Source organism: Falco punctatus (genome assembly GCF_963210335.1).
Source record: "Falco punctatus genome assembly, chromosome: 7".
Taxonomy (NCBI): Eukaryota; Metazoa; Chordata; class Aves; order Falconiformes; family Falconidae; genus Falco; species Falco punctatus.
In genome coordinates this window covers 35464118-35483746 of record NC_137587.1, presented here as the reverse complement: position 1 = coordinate 35483746, position 19629 = coordinate 35464118, and the positions used below count along the sequence as shown (strand labels likewise).

The following is a 19629-nucleotide window of genomic DNA, read 5'->3' as shown; positions in this document are numbered from 1 at the left end:
TAGGTCCCAGAGTGCTCAACCCCTTGGCGCTACCGCAGCATAAACAGTTAAGCAATATAACAACACATCAGGTAGAATTTGCTTCAGCATTTCTGACTGCAGTACAACACACCTAGAGAAAGTCTTACTTCACTGCTAGAAGTATTTCATCGCATTTACTTCACTGACATTGTAGAACTACAGAATGAGTAATTTAAGAATAAAAAGTTAATGTAAATATTTTGGGTTCCTTGAAAATTCTAGCAGCATTACAGGCTTCTGCATATTAGCAAAAATTTAAAGAGATTAGTGACTGGTTTTGAGCATATTTTCCTATTTAAGCACATAAAAATGAACAGTTTCTAAAATAAACAATTATAATGTCAGTAGCTGAATATCAGTTTTTTTGATAAGTCGGGCTCTGTACTTTGATACCCAAAAGCATATTTATCATCAGTCCTTACAAAGAAAGAGTCCCCCACATATAATGGCAGGGAAAAAAAGCAATAAGCGTTACTTTGTTTCAACTCATTTGACATAGCAGACATATGGGTGAAAGCTTTTTGACATTCGGAACACTACCGTTCAGTTAGAGTGAGTCTACGATTTTCTCCAAATACTTAAAATAAAAACCTGTTAATTGTGAAACTCCTTTTCTCCAAGCCATTCTACAACTGAAAAATTATTATTGGGAAGTTTTCCCAGTGAAGTGCTTAGTACTTCCAACACTATTTTCACACAACATGTTGAAGACCCTTCCACAGAGTCATGCTACGATTTCAGCTTTCTATCACTCGGCTTCTTCTCCATCTGTGTTGCCATCACTAAAACACTTTCACCATTTCAAACAATATTCATCACTTCCTTGGTCATGCCTTCATGTACCTGCAGTTATCTCCACTCCCACTGCACAAAGCACAGGTAATTAGTTTAATTAATCTTCATGACTGTTTCTAAAATTTAGCAGATTTTCTTGCTGTTCTCTGAATTAGCTTTAAATTGACATCTGAGAATTCAAACATCTGTTTAGTATGTTGCAAGTGCTGTCACAAATATAAAACTTTATTGTAAAGCATTGAATGTACTCTACAGAAAGAGATGATTATGAAATACAGGTTACATGTTATTGCCAGGATTTCAATGGACACTCCATTCACACAGGTGAATGAAGTGTGCAAGCAAAGAGAATATCCAGTTTGTATGTACAAGTAATTGATAATTTACTTTCTTGTAGTAATTGTAATAGAGGTTTTCTGTTAAAGCTCTTTATATATATAACTATATATATTTTAATATATATACACACACGCACATGTAAAGTGTGCTGCTGCAAACAAGGAGGATATGATTGCAGAAGAAAGATATTTTTTTAAAGGAAAAAACTTGGAAAGAATCCTTTGACGTTGCAATTAAGTTTCTACATGAAAAGCAAAGAAAGATGGAAGAGGGAAGCTGGAAACTAGAACATAGGAAGGATTTTCTAGGATCTAAGAGGGGTTATTTTTTGTTGCAGTGTAAGCTGTCTTGGGTTGTATAAGCTTTGCCAAGAAAAACCAGCCTTACAGAGAGAAAAATACATTGAGCATAGGTGCTATGACTGGAAAAACCCTTCTGGTATTATCATAAGCCGTATTTCTTTAGCTGAAGATGTCAACACACCTTTGTAACACCTCATGATGGATATACACTGCCAGCCTAATTTGCTACTGCTTCTCCCATTCTGCTAAAAAATATAACTGCTTATTTCTTTTAAAAAGAAAAAAAATATTATATATAGCATGGTTAAGATGTTAAAAACGCTGCCCAGGTGTAGCAGAGCAAATGGAATGGAATAACTGATTCTCCATGCAGCAATGCTAGAGGTAAAAAGTACAGAGGGCCTAAGCAACAGCACAATTTATATATGAAAGTTAAGGAGAATCTGGGTTTTATACTGCCAAACCTTTACAAGCAAAGTACATTTTTCACAGTAGGTAAGAGAAATTCCAGAAACATAAGTACTACCTTGAGTAATTATTGTTAATTAACTAGCAATGAGGCACTATTTCCAAATGTGACATTTAAAGCACATAATGTGATTGTGAATATTCACAAAGATAATTAAGTTCATCTGCTTCAAGTCCTTGATTTCAGCACATGTGAAAACATCTCTTAAACTATCATTAGACCTGTAATCATGTATTTTGTTGCTCAGGAAAACTGGATACCTTTGCTTACCTGCTAATATAGAGATACACATTCAAATGCAAGTGCACGGCTTTTGTTAAGAAACCCTTCTTCAGGAAAAAAAAAAAAGCAAAAAAACCCTACTAAATCTGATTGTTTTCCCAGAAGACAGAGTTAAAAATAGATACCTCACACATCAGATGGAAACAAAAATGACTGAGCTTCTTTAATTGAACTCAAGATCACAAGACTGACATGAAGGATACTTGTTTGAAAGTATTCATCATCAAGCCAAGGGCACCACTAATGTGCATACTAGGGATACTATCCACATTAGGTTGCATACTTTCTTCCACCGTGTTTAGAGCTAAATCTAATTACAAAAAGAAAAAAAAATCAACAAATTCAGGAATGAAATACTATGTATAATGTAAAAAATGTGAAAAATCAGAAAATGCATCAATACGATTCTGTTCAGAAAAGAGTTATAATCATTACTGTCTTCAGAGAAGGAAGGAAGCTTTGATCATCTACACTGATGCTGATCACTACTTCTTGGAGAAATAAACCCTGAAAATAGGAAAAAACTGAACCCGAGAACAGGGTATCGGAACAGTCATGCCTTGGTATTTTATCCTTTATTCTTTTAAGACTAAAGAAAGCTTCTTTCCACTAGAAAACATATTAATGAATAATGTGCTCCATGATGGAGAAGAAACATTTAGGCAGCATTCTGAAGTACAATAGATTACGTCTACTCTATTGCTTTCCAATTATTTGACAAAGTATTTTTAATCAGTCAAAATAACAGTGTGAATAATTATGTGCTATAAGGATGTCCTACTGTTCTGTATCTCTCAACCCAGTTTGACTAGCAGTTTTACTCTACACCTAAAAAGTCTCTCTGATGAAAGTTTTATCAAGAATTGTTTGGAGAGAAAAATAAGGTGAAGTCTTTCTTAAAAAAGACAAATCAAATGTTCTGAAAGTGCACAGTGCCAAGAAACTCCTGACCTTGTCTAAAAGACAGTTCCTGCTGCTGCCTAGCTGCCTAAGTGCACATTTAGTGTTCTGCTTCAAAGGCACATTGCTGACTGCCCAGAGAGCAGAGAAGGGTATGAGACACTCCATGGTGCAGGTCATTAACCCTCGAGTCTGCATCCCACTTACAACAGCAGCTAGCTGGACTTTGCTGGGGAGGATGTTGTCCTCCAAGAAAGTGTTTGGTCCTTTCTCATCAGTAAAGAAGAGAGTACCTGACCCCAAACTGTGTGTGTATCTCAGACTCCAAATTGAAGTTTGGGAAGAACTCACTTAAGAGATCTACCTGTTACTTACTTTCCCCAATATCTCTTTTCTTAGCTGTAAACAGACTGAGAAAGCAAGAAAAAAAATTTTATAAAGTCTCTGGAGATGAACAACAGTGAGAATTAAGACCATGCTGCTGCACTTTTACTAAAGACACAAGGTCAGGTAAAAGTGACCTTCAATCAAACTAGTCAACTAAATCACAACTGCAGTTCTCCAACAAGTGCTCAAGGCATGTTTCACAAAAAACCAAACCAAAACCACAACCTACTCAGGCTCATCTAAGAAACAGAAATACAGTGAGGGAGTAAAACTTAGTATAGATCTTTCTTGTCCCTCTCTTTATTCTGTGTAGAACACCAAAAATACTGTTGAAACACATTCTTACAGCCAAATTTCAGTAACAGTCATTTTTTGAAAGTTTCAAGAGGAGAACTACTTCTGTTCCTGTAGAAAGTGGTCAGCAGAACAAAATGGGCAGTGGGAAGTTACACTACACTAACGTTACCGAACGTAAAAGGCTAGCTCTAAGGCAAGCCAAGTTGCCAAACAGGCATTAATTGAAGGCAACTGCTGTGGCTCATGTCCTCAAAGGTACTGCAGAATTTAATCCCCCTCAAGCAGCTGTGCACTCTCCAAGGGGTACTGCTTTTTAGAACAATATGACCAGGGAATAGAAGGAATAAATAAGAAGCAAAACTATGTTGTTAGTATTGAAGTATGACAAGATAATGCCTTTTGACATTTCAGAGGATAAATGTGCATGCTTCTGATGCTCATCACTGAATTTAGAGCAAATTAAGAGGAAAGCAACATTTTAAAACATGTTTTTCAACTGAATTCATCTGCTCTACAGAGATAGTATGATGGTATTGGACCATATACATCATAAACTAACATGTAGATTATGCATGCTATTTTCTCAAACCACTTTAAAATCCAAATTAAATATTCTCTGAATTACTGCAGAGATCTGTACTAAAGGAGTCTAGAATTTAACACCCTATTAGGCAGTCCAAATAAAACATCAGAAATTCTCAGCTAAAATATCAAATACGAGTTTCAAGAACAGGTGCTGCAAATCAGACCAAACAGTAAGATTCGTACAATCAGAGACTTCATTTGCTATTTTACTCATCTGTACCAATCAATCTTTTTTAGTTAATTCCCACTATTTGCAAAAGATTATGCTTACCAAATGCTGAATATTAAGGCAAGATGCCAAGGGAATGAGGAAAGAAAAAAAAAAAAAGAGAAAAAAAGAGAGAACCATTTTTTTTTTTAATACTCTGAAGTCAGACAACCTTTACATTACAAGCGAAGTTCACAAAAAGGCAATTTGTAAATAAGTAGATATATCCAGTAAAGGACACTTAAAATCACTGGTTATCAGTAGCTATCCTTCTCAAGAGCAAAGTGTTTCTGCCATCAATTGCCATCTTCTAACATGGTGCGTTCTTTATGGTGCAGAAAGGTTCTGGGATAGCCACACCTGAAGCTAATCACTAATCCCCCATAAACTGTTGGGTCTAAGGAAGATGCTCATACAGATCACCTTTTCAGTCAGCTGAAGTTATAAGTGTGACTAGGGTTTTTTGTACCTACAAAATAGCAACTGTACATTCATGCTGGGCAGACAGTGCAAGAGAAGTAACTTCCCACACACCCCAAAATAAAGGGAAGAATTCCCACCTATTTTGCAGTTAACCTTTAAGTGTTTTGTGACTAACCATTGTAATATGGCTAACCTTGTGGATGCACCTCAAACAGTAAGTTCCTGGAAAATGAAGAAATTAAAAGAAGTTACAATATACTTATAAATCAGTAAGTGACTTAAGCTATGGTTTGTTGTACAGTATGGAAAATGTGAATTATTTCAGCATAAGGCAAAGCCAAGTATGGCAAAGATACTTAAATCCCCACCCCAGTTGTATACTACTTATACCCAAAAATTTCCTTCAGATAATTTATCTACTTCATACACAGTATTAGGCATATTTGGGATGACGTGATTAAAGCAGAATAGCTTGATGCACATATTCAAGTAGTTCAAGAACAACCAATAATATAATGGCAGGTAGCTATTAAGAATTACTTTAAAACCACTCAATTTTGTACTACTGAATCTATATGGGAGAAAAATAACATGGCATAAATTTGGCAGCTTCTCATCAAGTTTAGAGTATAATAGTAGTGGTTAAAAATGATGTAAACGTGTTCAGAACACTGAAAAGGACAATCACGGTAGTGGTTACTAGTAGTTAATATTCATGACCAGAAAACACTTAAGCAATCAATATCTTACCAGCAGGCAAAGGAGAAGAACTTCAAACGTATTACAACTCCCCAGGAGATAATTAGCTAAATTACTATAGCCATTTATTAAATAATCTGATTTCCCCTTCACCTCTATGTATCATATTCATTAACATCAATCACTTCCTTAAGTCACATAGATTTATGCTCTGTTAAAAGTGGGGATTCCTCTTAAGCGTTAAACACCTCAGTTTCAGACTTGAAGCACTTCAGAGGCAAATAGTCTTAAGTATCCTTAATTCCTACAGGCAACTACAGGCTGGATAGATATGCTCAGAAAAAAATATTCCACAGATACTTGTATCCCACAGATTTTGAACATCCACTACTAGAGCAAGAAAACACTTTTATTCGGAACGTAAGTACTATACTCCCCAGATTCTGAAACACTGACTATCTCTTTGCTGTTGACCTATGACTTATTTCTGAAAACAGAAGGGGCAAAACCAACACTGACCAACTTTTAAGCTGTTTGTTTGGGTTTTTTTTCCTTTAAACTTTAGTTAAAGAGCGGTTATCAAATGGAAAACATTTGTACAGTACTTCAATATTACCATACTTTTTTAATAAAAATATAAAAATGTGAATCAAATAAGGCCACTCATGTGCTTTGTAGCTTTATATTGATGTATGTACATGTATAATATCAGATAAGCATCTCTTCTATTCATACAGTCAATAAAATAAATAAGCACAAATACAGCAAATAAAAAGGAGCAATTTAAGCTGTCTCATTCTTGCACATTATCCATGGGAAAGACTTAACACAGCAGGGACAACTGCTACAGGCACGTTCCACCAACCCAACCATCAGATGAGTGGCAGCTGTCCTACAGTACAGTGCAGCTGGATACACTGTAAGCAGGTGCATGATTTGCAGTATTTGTACACCAACATTAAGTAACACATTGCTACAACAGTTCTAAAAATAATGGTAAATGGTTGTACTTAAGGACAAATTTGTATCTGTGACTCAAAATTTATGGGCAAATTCTGTCCCACCCCAACATTAAGCAGGTGGCTTTCTCATCTTCGGAAGTAGTTATTGCAGCCTTATTGCCCACACCGAAGTAATATCTGTGAGGGGCAGTACACAGTTAGTTGTTCTAAATCACTATCTGAAAACCTGAGGTTTAATGAATCTTGCATTCATTTATCAGTGAGCCTGGGCAAGTAACATTGTCTTTACAACTCTTCATTCTTTCAACTAAAAAATTAATTATTTATTATTCCCAAGGCTATTGAGAATGTTAACAATTGCAAAAGGAAACAAAAGATGAAAAATCCCAGGCTATGGAAAATATAGATGCAATCCTAAACCCACTGATGTCACTGATATAACCCAGTCTTAAACATGAGCCAACTAGTCATTTAATTATGAAAATAAACAATTAATTATGTAAAGCAGCTATGCATTTTGCTGGCAGTAAGGACATTCATAACTAGCGCTATTTCAACACCAGCAAAGTAAAATTGAACTACCTAATTTTAATTCCTTTTACATTGTTAAAATATTGCTAACTAACATATCTGCCAAGCTTTAACATGTTTACGTGACTATGTCATCCCTAACCACCTGCATTGCTAGTTGCCATCCTTTCCACACAGAACCAGCTGTGTCCCTTCCTCAGTATCTAACAATATACAATTCCAGCCACTAGTCCCAATGTTCAGAATGAGAGGGGGAAAAAAAATCTTTCAAAGAGCAAATTATAGTCTGGAAAAAGACAAGATGACTAGAGAACAGGACAAATTCCAGAAGTTTGACTTCAGAAAGCAAGGTGTTACACAGCTGGCACATGCACAACATACAAGCATGCGCAGTCTTTACTATCTGTCAAGCTCCGTATCTTTAAATCATTGAACAACTGAAACATTTGACAAAGGTAAAAGTTTCTATAGCTACACTTTTAGTTGTGCCCTAGAAAAAAAAAATCAGCAATTTAAATAAATAAATAAATAGAAAGCCTCCAAAAGCACATTGAAGGTAAAGCTCAGTCATAATAAACCAGTCCGCCAGCACATACGTACTGGAAGACAAATCAAATGCAGTTCCAGATTAGCCACAAAAAGCTTTTTTTTTGAAGAGGGACAGTTTCTACAATGAAGCATGATAAGTATGATAAAGGATGGGACACCATTAGTTCCACAGTAGTGAAGCAACTTCTCTAAATAACAAGATGTTTCTTTCCCCTTTAATTTATAGGGAATCTATAACTAACACTTGTCTTCATAGCATAAATATATAGCAAAATGCCATTAAAGTTCTTTCTATCAGGTTTCATCTAAAGATCAAGTGTCAACAATCTTTGGTACATTCACTGATATTATGACCTTAAAGATGGAGCTCTTTCACACATGCTAAAAATAAAATCTGCTTTAAAAAAGCAAGGACATGAGCATACTGAAAAGAATAGAAGCTTCAGGCAAATTGTTTCTACTGATGTTGGATAAATCCTACACAAGTATTCTCTCTATAGAACCTGAAAAAGTAGAGCAAAGCTTCTCAAAAATTTGTTTCCTTGACAACATCGACAGACCAAGAGAGGTAAGGAATCAAAGCCATAAAATGCATTGTAGCTTTGTTAGCAGATTATATATAGAGATAGATAGATTTAGATTTATGTATCAGGATATGAGATGCATCTATAAAGCTACACTTCTAGAAAAGAAGCAAAGTTAGACTGGTACTATTTATATTTTTAAACAGCAAAAATATTCAAAATTTCTCAACTGTTTAAAAAAAAAAATAGATACTCCCATAATGTATTACAATCACTTAATAGCTTAAAACTACTCTAGCTCAATTTTTTCCAAGCACCAAAATCTTGACTTTTTCACCAGCAACCTTACTGAAGCATCCAGAAGGGAGATACCACCATACATTCCTCCCACCTCAGGTGACATTCTGACATTAGACTGCACAGCAGCTGCCCACACTGATCCTATGCATAATTGGAGGGCTTGATTTATGACATTATCAGTTAAGCTTCATTAAAGACACTTCATTGGCATCTCTAGCCCTGACTGTTTCTTCCCCACCAGGCTGGCTATGCTGGGAAAGGGACAAGGTTGCTTATTTCTGAGCTACAGGCTACTTCAGAGACACTTCGTTTTCCGACTTTTTCATTAAATAATTCCCAGTTTTGGGGGGGTAAGCACAGGCTGTGCTGTGAAATGCCCATCTTCTCCTGCTCTTCTGCCCCATAGCCACATCCTCTAACACAACCATAAAGCAGTCAAAAATGCTTGGCGAGACCAGTTGGGGTACTACTCCGGTATTCTTTAAGGAGATCTAATTCAGGAGATATTTCCAAGTTTAAAGAAAAAAAAAATGCCTTTACAGAGCTGACAACCTAACCCAGAAGCTGAGAGGTTCACTACATTTTTGCTCCCCCTCCCATTCCTCCCTCCTTTTTTTTAAATGTCAGTTTTCACACAGGTGTGAAGATAAATTCTAATCCAAAGCAACTGAATTTAATTCATTAGTGAAGAAGGAAAGAAAACAATGGCCTATCAAACAGCATACAGATCAGGATGGTGCTATTTATACTCAAAGAAACATACTCCTTTGAAAAAAAATCCTTTGAGGCACAAGAGTGTGTCAACTACTAAGAACATAATAAAAACTATACAAGTCATCTCCAGCTGTGGATTCTGAGAAAATGAACAAAGGCATTACAAGGATTTCTGTTTCCTTGACAACAGCATTGCTGGAAACAAGAAAATAATTAAAAAAACCCGCATTTCTATGTAACAGTGATCTCTAAACATATCTATGTATTAAAATACCAAATGTGCAACAACCCTTACTCACACATACCTTTGGGATGAAGAGACTAAAATCCACCACCTTCAAGAACTGTTATTTGCTGACTTGTGTTAATAGCTTTTGCAGAACAATTGTGTGAGAGCTAGCTATTACATCCTGACCTGTATTATCATCCAGGCATAAGCACAGTCAGAAGCTTTCACTGATGGTCAAGCACATTCCCTCCTGCATGATGTTCCCTTTCTTACAAAATAAGCGTTATGGACAATACTTCTTATTGAAATGTATGAAAAAATTTTGTTAGAAAAAGATCAAAGCATACAAAGAAGCCCTTTCAGCACCCAGGAAACTGGTATTACTATGCATATGTCTATCAAATAGTAAGTGTACTTCCACCTTAATAATCAGCAAGCTTAAAGTTCTTGTAAAAAATATGCAATAGTTCTGAATAGAAAAGGGAAGAAAGTCAGAACATGGCATCATAAAGAAAATTCAGCTTCAGTATTTCAGAATAGCCTATTTGGTACCCTCTTCAACTACAGCCTCTTCAGCAAGAAAACAGTGCTTTTTTCCACACATCTAGGTAAGCAGCACACAATCTCCAGAATATGAGCATTTCCTTGCCACCTCCAAGTTAATGGAGAGAACTTCTTGGGTTTTTTAAAATACAGATTTAGAAATGTACCAACATCCAAGAGATCTTTTTTAATACATATATTCCACTTTAACTGAGATGTTTTAAATAGGATGACTCCCCAAATTCTCATCTTATGCAATCAGCTACAGTTAAAGGAGCATTAGTTACGATTAGATTTTTAAAATTAATCTAAGAATTTTAATACTTAGGCACTAGCAGCACAATACATAATATTGCTTAGTGAGCAGTTTGAATGCAGCCTAAGTGACAGGGCTATAGCCATCTGACAGCCATGCATGAGTGTATAGGAAACATACTGGCAGCTTAAGTTCATTCCTTCATAAGCAGACGTGCATGTGACAGAACAAGAAGAAACACTGCCTATTTCAGGTGAATTGTGTGCAGAATGGTTGAAAACAGAAACATTAGAATTTGTTACTCCAATGCAGGGTTAAAGCAGTATCTAGGAAAAATGTATTGCTACCACCAGTGCTACACACATTATACGGATGAACGGAAGCTATCATGTTCCATCTCTTTCAGCCCAACACAACAGGATCAAGAGTAACAAATTCCTGGAATATATCACTATGCTATCTTTCTCCACAAAAAAAAAAAAAAAAAAAAAAAGAAAAAAAAAAGGTTTTGAAAATATGAAAAAAAAAAAAAACGGTATTTCTTGTAGTACTTGATACACTCCAGAAAGCAAAATCCCTACATTAAAACTGACCAGTATCAGTGATATACCACTCTAGGTCTAACGATCAGAAGTTTCATAAGACTGCAGAAGTATCTGGAAGAGATCTCTTGAGGTAAAAAGTTACAAAGAAGAACTATTTTGGATCTCAGAAATGCCCCAAGTTGAAAAGAAGCAGACAGCAGAAGAGGACTTTAAGGCACCATAAACCTTTGACTTGCTCTTCTCCAGGCATGTACTTTCGCACCCTACTAGAGACTGACCACTGGGCTAGACAGAGCCTTGTTCTGAACCAGCATGGCTGTTCTCGTGTTCTTAACCATGAGAGGTCAGCAAAACTGTTCAACAGGCTGACATTAATATTAAAAACTTTTACTTTCCTTGTATAGATTCAGCTGTGACTAAACAGAGATGAAGTTCAAGTAGGCAAGCAGGGAAGAAAACATGTAAGAGGGACTTCCAACAATGTGTTACAAGTCATCCCACCAAAGTGCTATTAATACACATTTTGCATGCCAAAGAATCACAGTACTTTCTTTCTTTGATCCTGTTCATCAAGAGAGGGTGAAAGTGCTGAAAATGAAGAAATACTTTGCAACAAATACCTGCTCTGATGCTCTAAATAGAAAACCAGGAACACAGAAGTCAAAGTTGACAGATGATTAAACATGTTACCTTGAGTTCATTTTAAGAAAAAACAGGAAATACAGAATAATGGTATGGGAGGCTTGAAGTTATGAACAATTGTTAAAAAGCTAAGTTCAGCATCAGTAACTAGTGAAAAAGTTTACATTTCTGTGTCTCTACGTAATTAAAAGACACTAACAATGTCAATGCAATATAGTGGTTCCTGCAGTTGGTAAGTATGTCTTTCAAGAGTCAACTTTTTACCTGCTCTGCTACCTAAGGCCAACAGCAACCTGTGATTTTGGATTCTATATTTGGGGGTTCTAAACCAGGAATACCTAAACACGGTCTAGTGCTCAGAAAGTGCTGAATATCCACACTATGGAAACTAGGCACCTTTAATAACGGTGGTGAGTCTCACAATATATGCAAAAAATACTAGATGGGATATTAAAATTACAAATGCTATTTCGGTGCTTAAGTAGGCAAAACCAAAACTGGCAGTAGTAGCCTAAATTTCATTTACAGCACCCATTCAAACAGAAGGTAGAAGAGTGTTATCCAAAGAAAACAAATTTAGTCCATTCAGACAATCCTATTTCACAATCCTTAAATATATACTTAAACTAGAAGCATAAGCCACTGATACTGCAGTTAGAATGTAATAGTGAAGAAAAGCACTGCCACAGTTAAAGCGCCAAAGAATCCTTTCCTTCACTTGAATCAGGTTTCCTGCCCCTTTCTCCAGCCTCCTAGCTAGAAGTACAATCAGTCCCCTTCCAAAGGGGAAGCTCAAAATTCTTGAGAAAATGGATGGCAAAAGACTTGCCAAAGCCTAAATCTAAGACTTACACCCCCAACACCCCACCCCATTCTTTGCAAACATAAAATTTAGCACAAAATATTCTTCTGTTAAGGCTCTGGATATGAAGACCTGTGGGTAAATAATCTCCAACACTTATCACTTCCCATATGAAGTTCTATCTTATTTTCAGGTCTCTGTGAAGTTTTCTCATACATTTTGCAACATGTGCATAAACTTCTAATTGTGATCTTTCAGTGAACACCATGGAGGCAAACATTCAAGCCTTCCAGTCTTTAGAGGCTCAGTTTAGCTCCCATCCCTTTCTGAGATGCTGAGAAGCCCCATCTGCTGGTACAGGTGTCACTAGAGAATTACACACCTGAGCTGATAGCTGGTTCTTTTTTCAACTTTACCACTTGATAACCATTCTGGGTTTTTTTAAATGCAGCCGTACACAAAAAATTAAGAGCACATGAAAAATAAAAAATCCTCTAAAACAGTGCATTCCTTCCTATACATAGAATATATTTATACAAACTGCTACAGATGATTTTTCCTGACACTAGGCTATTCTTCAGTCAACACAAACTGAAAACATCAACTCATTTATTGCAAACATTTTAGCATGACTTACACTGATTCATAAAGATGGTAAAGTGCATATTGATTAATGTGGGAGAACATAAAGGGAAGACTGTTCTTTTCCCCCAACAGGATACATTCACACATTCAAAAGAAAACACATAATCAATTCTATATATACATTTTGGATATATCCCTGTGTGATATGGAACAATTTAGTCACAGTAATTTAGATGAGAATAAAGAATTTAAGATCACTATATTAAGATAACTAAACCAAGTACTTCTTCCTTCTCTATGACAAAAGAAAAAAACCAAAATTCTTTCCCAGAAAGGGAAATTCTCAGATTTAAGAGGAAAATATTTAAGCACATAAGAAGAGATAAAAGATGCAAAACTGTTAGGCTAGATACTACAAAAATTGCATACAACTGTAAGTTGTGCTTAAATCAAAAGATCTATACTACCAAAGTCAGTCAGATCTGCTTAGACAGAACTCTTAATTCTAAGAAATATCCACGAATATTGAACTCTTCAGAAGATAAATGTCTTAATGCATAGGATGAATGTAAGCCCTGAATCCAAAATATTCACATTACACATAAGAATACACATAAAAATTACACATAAAAATACTCAGTTACAGTTATTCACATGACTAACAAAGTACAGAGTTTTGAGGCTTTGGATTGCCTGATCTCTCTGATCATATGGGAATTTCAAGCTTCTAACTGTGCTTTTGAGTTTTAACTGAATTAGACTTTTAAAGTAAATAGTGCGAACATCCTGAGCGTCTGCATGTATGTGTTATAGGGAAAGAGGACATGCTTCCACTGCCTGGATTTAAACTAGGAATTCCAAGCAGGTGTTTTTTGGAAGAAAACAAAAAAGGTAAGCTGTGAGAAGGTACAGGATCAGAAAAAAAAAAAAAAAAAAAAAAGTACATCTGCATCTACATTTTCAATCAATTGTTTTATGCTTGTACCAGAAAATGGAGAACCTCAGGCAATGGTAGAGAGCCAAAAAATCCCCAGAAGATAAACTACTGCTGTAATAGTCATTAGAGATTTATGGGCTCGTGGCCCTGGAAAGTTAGTGAAATTAGTTTCATCGCATCAAGTTAATACTTAATCTAACCGTGCCCTCTACTGGCCTGAAGGGTTCTTGTGCAAAGGTGCAAACTTCACAGACGCTACTGCTCATACAATTACTGCCTTCAATTTCATTAAGAAACAACAGTAAGAAGCCTTCATAGGTATTTATCTACAGGCTACCTTCCAAAATATGAAAAATATATTTTCATATAGTTTGTAAAAATTACATCATTACTTCATTAATGTTTTAGACTCACATGCTCTGAAGTGTGGCTAACATTAACATACTCTATTTATATCGAATTTCCATAGTTTGTGAATCCAAAGCAATTAGATTTCTTCAAAAACCAGCTTTACCATTAAAGACTGTTTCCACTCAGGGGTGGTTACACTATTTGAAAAAGTATCTTTCTGCTTTGAAGACAAAACAGACAGGATATTATTTCCATTTTTTAATAATCTTACACTGCAATAACAACTCTGATTTTATATTGTTTTATCAAATTTAACGAATCTGTAATTTCATTCATCAGTAAAATGAGGTTCTGGTATAGTAAACAAACATTAAGCATATGGTGTGACAGTTTAAGACAAAAAATCAAATTCAGACACATTTAAGTCAGAGGTGCATATAGTTTTGTACAATCCAAATTTAAGTTGCTGCTTACCAAAAACATCCGTTTGCACTTTTTGCATATCTTAGTCTTTTCCTTCTAAGTCTGTTTTTCAAGTAGCAGCCAAGATTTAACTTTTTTGATATATCAAAGAACACTTGCAAAGGAAAACAAAGATACTTTTTTTCTCCATCTAATCTTTAACACAATGATGTGAAAACATTTTGGGATAGATGATGGAGACGTTACCTACAGTTCAAAGCATTCTGACTTTGATGGTGCAATATGCTATCTTGACTACGACAGAACTAGTAAAGTTGATTTAACTTAAAAGAATAAAAATAAGTAATTGAGAGGAATAGATTTTATTTATGCTACAGATCTGGGGTTTTCCTTTCCGTGAGCACCAATGCTTTAATAGACATCAGGAGAAAAAAACAAAAACTCTGCCAAGGTTCAAGAACATCCCTGCTTCAAAGATGCAAAGTCAGCACATATTTCACAGGGCCCCATGGCAAAACTGGGGAAAGAGGAACAGAAAGAAAACCAAAACTTCCAAGATAAGAAAAATCATACAAAAGCCAAACTAAGTGAAACTCAATTCTCCACTACAAATTAAACTATTAAAATAGTGCCAAAAAAAAGTTAGATACAATAAAGCATGCCTTTCACCAAAAAGGCCGCTTTCTGTGCGCTCTTATCAAAACTATGTGCCTGTGTAAAATCACTTCAGAAGACTATTATTTGAACCCAGAGGTGGCAATAGCCCTATATTTGGGAAAGCATACACATAGTACTTTCATTACCCACTGTTAAAATAAAAATAAGACTGGACTGACAAAGAATGGAAGCCAAATTCACGAAAGCTAGAAGGAAAATACACTTAAGTATTGAGCAATTAACCCTTGAAACAAGCTTGACACGAGAAGACTCCTTAGATCACAACAGACGCTTTTCCAGGATGCAAAACCTGCCAAACTAGTTCAGATGAAAAATCCATCTGACCTGACATACCTCCTCCAGCAGCAGCCACTTCAGCCTGTCAGAAAGGTAAAGTTCCTCATAGTATTATTCCAGTGTTGACAGTCAGATGTTTAATGACTTAAGGCAGAATCTGTATTTAGATGATAGTGTTTATGGCCACTGTGGCATTGAAGCAGGAAATAACAAAACCCTAACATTAATACAGATTACAAGAAATGACCTAGTAGAAATCTAACTTCTTAAGATCTAAAACACTGACATATCTAATACAAAAAACGCCACCTTACAAAATAACAGAATTTACAGTAACTATAGTGAAGGATTAGGCTGCAACTTCTTAACAGGGTCTTGTACGTGAAAGCATCTCCTCAAATTCTGAATACATTGAAACTGTTAAACACACACAAGCGAAGATGTTATTCCCAGAAGATCATTATTTAATACAGTATTTTTAAGTTTGATGACTGGTCTGCAAAGCATCTTATTTTACATTACCTTGACTGTTTTGTCCATAGAAGCTGAGAGAAGCATGTGACTTTGTTCTCGTACAGGACACCACTGAATTTCATTAACAGGGCCACTGTGTTTAGACATGTAAAATATTAAGCTTTTGGGGACTTCAGTTAATTTGTATTTGGATCCCAGATATGGCTTAATTAATTCGGAGATCTTTCTCAAAGCCTGCTCTCCTGATATGCCTAGCTTAACATCACAATCTGAGCTATCTCTCTGGTCAGATTCTTTTTTTTCAGGCATACTGGAAATTTCTTGACGCAATCGTTTAGGAATATATGGTCTAATTCCTTTTATGGCAGCAGTACTGTCTGCATGTAGTCTCTTCTGGGAAACGCCATTTTCAGAGTTTGTTGAAGAGCTTGATGTCTGTTCATAGTTTTTGTAGGACATACATAATGCAGTATGGCCAGAGTATGCTCTCCTACAATAAGGAGATGTCAAATCAGTGTTGTTATTCCATGTATAAGGCTCAGGGGGATCTTCACAAACAGTGCTTCTGCCAGAACTGTCAGCGATTTCAGTAGACTGCATTCCATACAGAGATTTTGTACCCAAACTACCAGGTGCAAAGTACTGAACACGACTCACAGAAGAACTTGGATGGTTGGTTTGTCTGCTAGAAGTATTGGGGACTTCAGTCTTTTCAGTTTCTGTCTCAGAGTCTGAATCATCATAAGCAACCAGCGAACTCATTACGACTAGACACAGCAGACTCCAGAAATCTCAGTGTTGGAATCCTCCAAAATTATGATCTACAATAAAGAATGGATTATTTAGAGTACAATTTATTACAATTTGAGTAAGTTAAGGATATATGTGCTTTTCTTAAACACCCCATAACTTTTATTCCTGTTTATTAATGGAATTTATTCCTCTATTACAATACATCCATACATTCAACTATGCAATACTATTTGCCTCCAAGCACTCTGCATAAATTTTTAATGCATTGCAGCAGAGATAATTTGCATACCACCACAAAACAATGAATACAAGTATGAAAAGGAAAACAAACTTGCAACATAACTACTGCAAATCACTTTAACCTCACTTGCAGTAGCACTTCTACACACACACACACAAGGGTAATTAATTATAAACGTGCACACCAAAACACTGCATAAGAATAAAAATACTACAACTATTTTGAAGCCAACCTAACAATATCTATTTCTTAGCAGTATAGATGATTTGAAAGAATGAAGGGGTTCAACTGGCAACTAAAAATTAAATAAATTTTTGATCCATTTAGCAGTCTTGCAGTATGAGGAAATTTTTCAGCTATACCCACAGAGCAAATTACACACAGCCTTCAGCTTTACAGAACAGACTTATGCCAGAAGCTACACTGAATACACTATTTGCATTTACTTACAGAAAAAATAAATTCCTTGTTTACAGTGGAATATATTTTTTCAAAGTGTCTGTGAGAAAGAAACCCCACCCTGAGACTGTGTAAGTAATATGCTGAATAACTTGCCACCATTACAATCCCACCAAGCTTCTTCTGATAATTTGCATGGGGCATGGAGTATAGAGTGAGCTACATTCAAACAACTGATGTATCTGCAAAAATAATCTTTCAACCTCTGCTATTTGTAGTCAAAAATTACTGCTATCCTTCAATTGCCAAGACTGATTAAATGGGACATTCTGTTTCTGCTTTGTTTCCTTGCCCAGCTGTTAGCACTCATTACACTAAAGTGATTTAACCCACAACACTTGCAGATCAGCTGCTGAAATTCTTGGTTTAGGTCAGCAAAGAAACTGCCCTTAAAAGCATCTTGATTAAAATGAGAGTGCTATATGAAAGTCAGTATCTATGTAAGCATTTGCAGAATTGATGCCACAAACATAGGTCCTACAAATAACACTGAAGGAGTATTACTCTGGAACTTGTAAAAATCACTCATTTAACTTCAGAACTGGAACTATTTGAATGAAAACAAGCATGTTGCGTTTAAGCTACATAAGTGTCACATTACAGGCTATGCTCTCTATTCTGTAATGAAACTTCCAAGCACAGATTCAAAAGACAGGTTCCTATCAGGACATACACATGCATCATCACAGATCCTTTCCATGGTAAGTGACCAAGACATTCAGCTGGAACAAGGTGACCAACTTTTTAGCACATAAAAGCATCAAGATCTCCCTCTAGAGGACATTCTATCTTTTTCTGAAGTTTGTGACAGCAATTAAAAGCAAGGAAAAATGCTTTTTTAATACTACAGCTTCATTTATTAAAGCAGCATTTCACTTAAACAGTGACGATGAAAAAATTAAGTAGCACTTCAATTCAAAACCAGTAAATTTAAGCTTTTAGCAGTAAATTGAAACCTCTTAGCAAATAAAAGGTTACTTCAAAGGACTGCACTTCAATAATTGCAACAAATAGTTACTGTTTGTATTGCAGAGCTGAAAACAGGCCCCAGCCACAAGGCATCATGCTCAAAGAACAAATACTGTAAGAAGTTGACACCTGGCTGAAAGCTATAAATTAAGATACGCAAGTAGATTGGGTTAGACATTCACAGTTACTTTATTTTGTTTTAATACACAAAAGTATTAATAAGGCTGAGATTCAGAGGTAAAAGCAAGATGATGCCTTGGACACACCTGATTAAAAGAGTTTCTTATGAAACACTGAAAATATCCCATTACATTTGATCAGCATAAATCCATCCCATCACACCCATCACCGTTAGTATTTTTGTAAATGCAAAGCATCTCTGTCATCTTAAGACTTCCCATTCAACTTCTGTTTTTAAAGAAACACCACCCCAAAATTTCTTATGCTGCCCTAACTTAAGGGGGGTGGGGGGGAAGCAAACCCAATGTACTTCATTAGAAACATACTGGAACTAGATTGTGAATTTATTAACGATTTACAACGTGCTGAGCTAACAGGGAAGTTTATAGAGTTCTGGTTTTCTTTAATTTTCCCGCAACTGACTTATCCGAACGCACTAAAGCGAAGCCCATGCAGTTCGGCACGCGCAGCGCCACACGCCGGCCGAGTGACCGGAGGTGTCACCAAAGGTACGACACAAAGGCCGAGAGCAGCGCCCCGCAGCCCCGGCGGGGTGAGAACGACCCCTGGCCCACCGCCGCGCCGGCCCTCCCCAGCCCGCACCGGAGCAGCCCCCCGCCGAGAGAGCAGAACGGCGGCCTCCGGGGGCCCTGGTACCGAGCCCGCTTCCCCTCCCCCGGCACCGGAGCCGTTGTTGCTCCCCACACACGCGCGCTCTGCCCCCCTCCTCGGGCACCGAGGCTATACCCGGGGGCACCGAGGCTATACCCGGCCCAGCACCGCCGCCAGTACCGCTGCCCTCCCTACAGAGCCCGGCACCGGGGCCGCCCCGCCCCGCGGGTACCTGCGCCGCACCGCCACCGGCAGCGCAGCCCGGAACTCACTAGCCGGCCCGCCGGCGCTCCGCTTTGAAAAGCGCGCCGGGTGGAAATGAAGCGCCCCGCTCAAACGGTTCCGCGTGTCACAGCCCTCGCACAGGGGCCGCGGGTCGGGAAGGGC

General features: G+C 36.9%; 1 protein-coding gene across 2 annotated transcripts in view; it reads right to left on the bottom strand.

Moving 5' to 3' along the window:
- WDR25 (WD repeat domain 25) overlaps window positions 1-19619 on the bottom strand; it is a 65199-nt gene extending 45580 nt beyond the window's left edge. The window contains exons 1-2 of one of the 2 annotated variants that reach the window (XM_080394610.1): window positions 19475-19619; window positions 16077-16849 (exon numbers count right to left, since the gene is read on the bottom strand). In XM_080394610.1, coding sequence (XP_080250736.1) covers window positions 16077-16790 — 714 coding nt within the window. In that variant the 5' untranslated portion in view covers window positions 16791-16849; window positions 19475-19619. Of the gene's footprint in view, window positions 1-16076; window positions 18494-19474 lie in introns of those variants that run through there. The other variant, XM_080394609.1, reaches the window with a different exon arrangement.
- Between the last annotated feature and the right edge of the window lie 10 nt (window positions 19620-19629).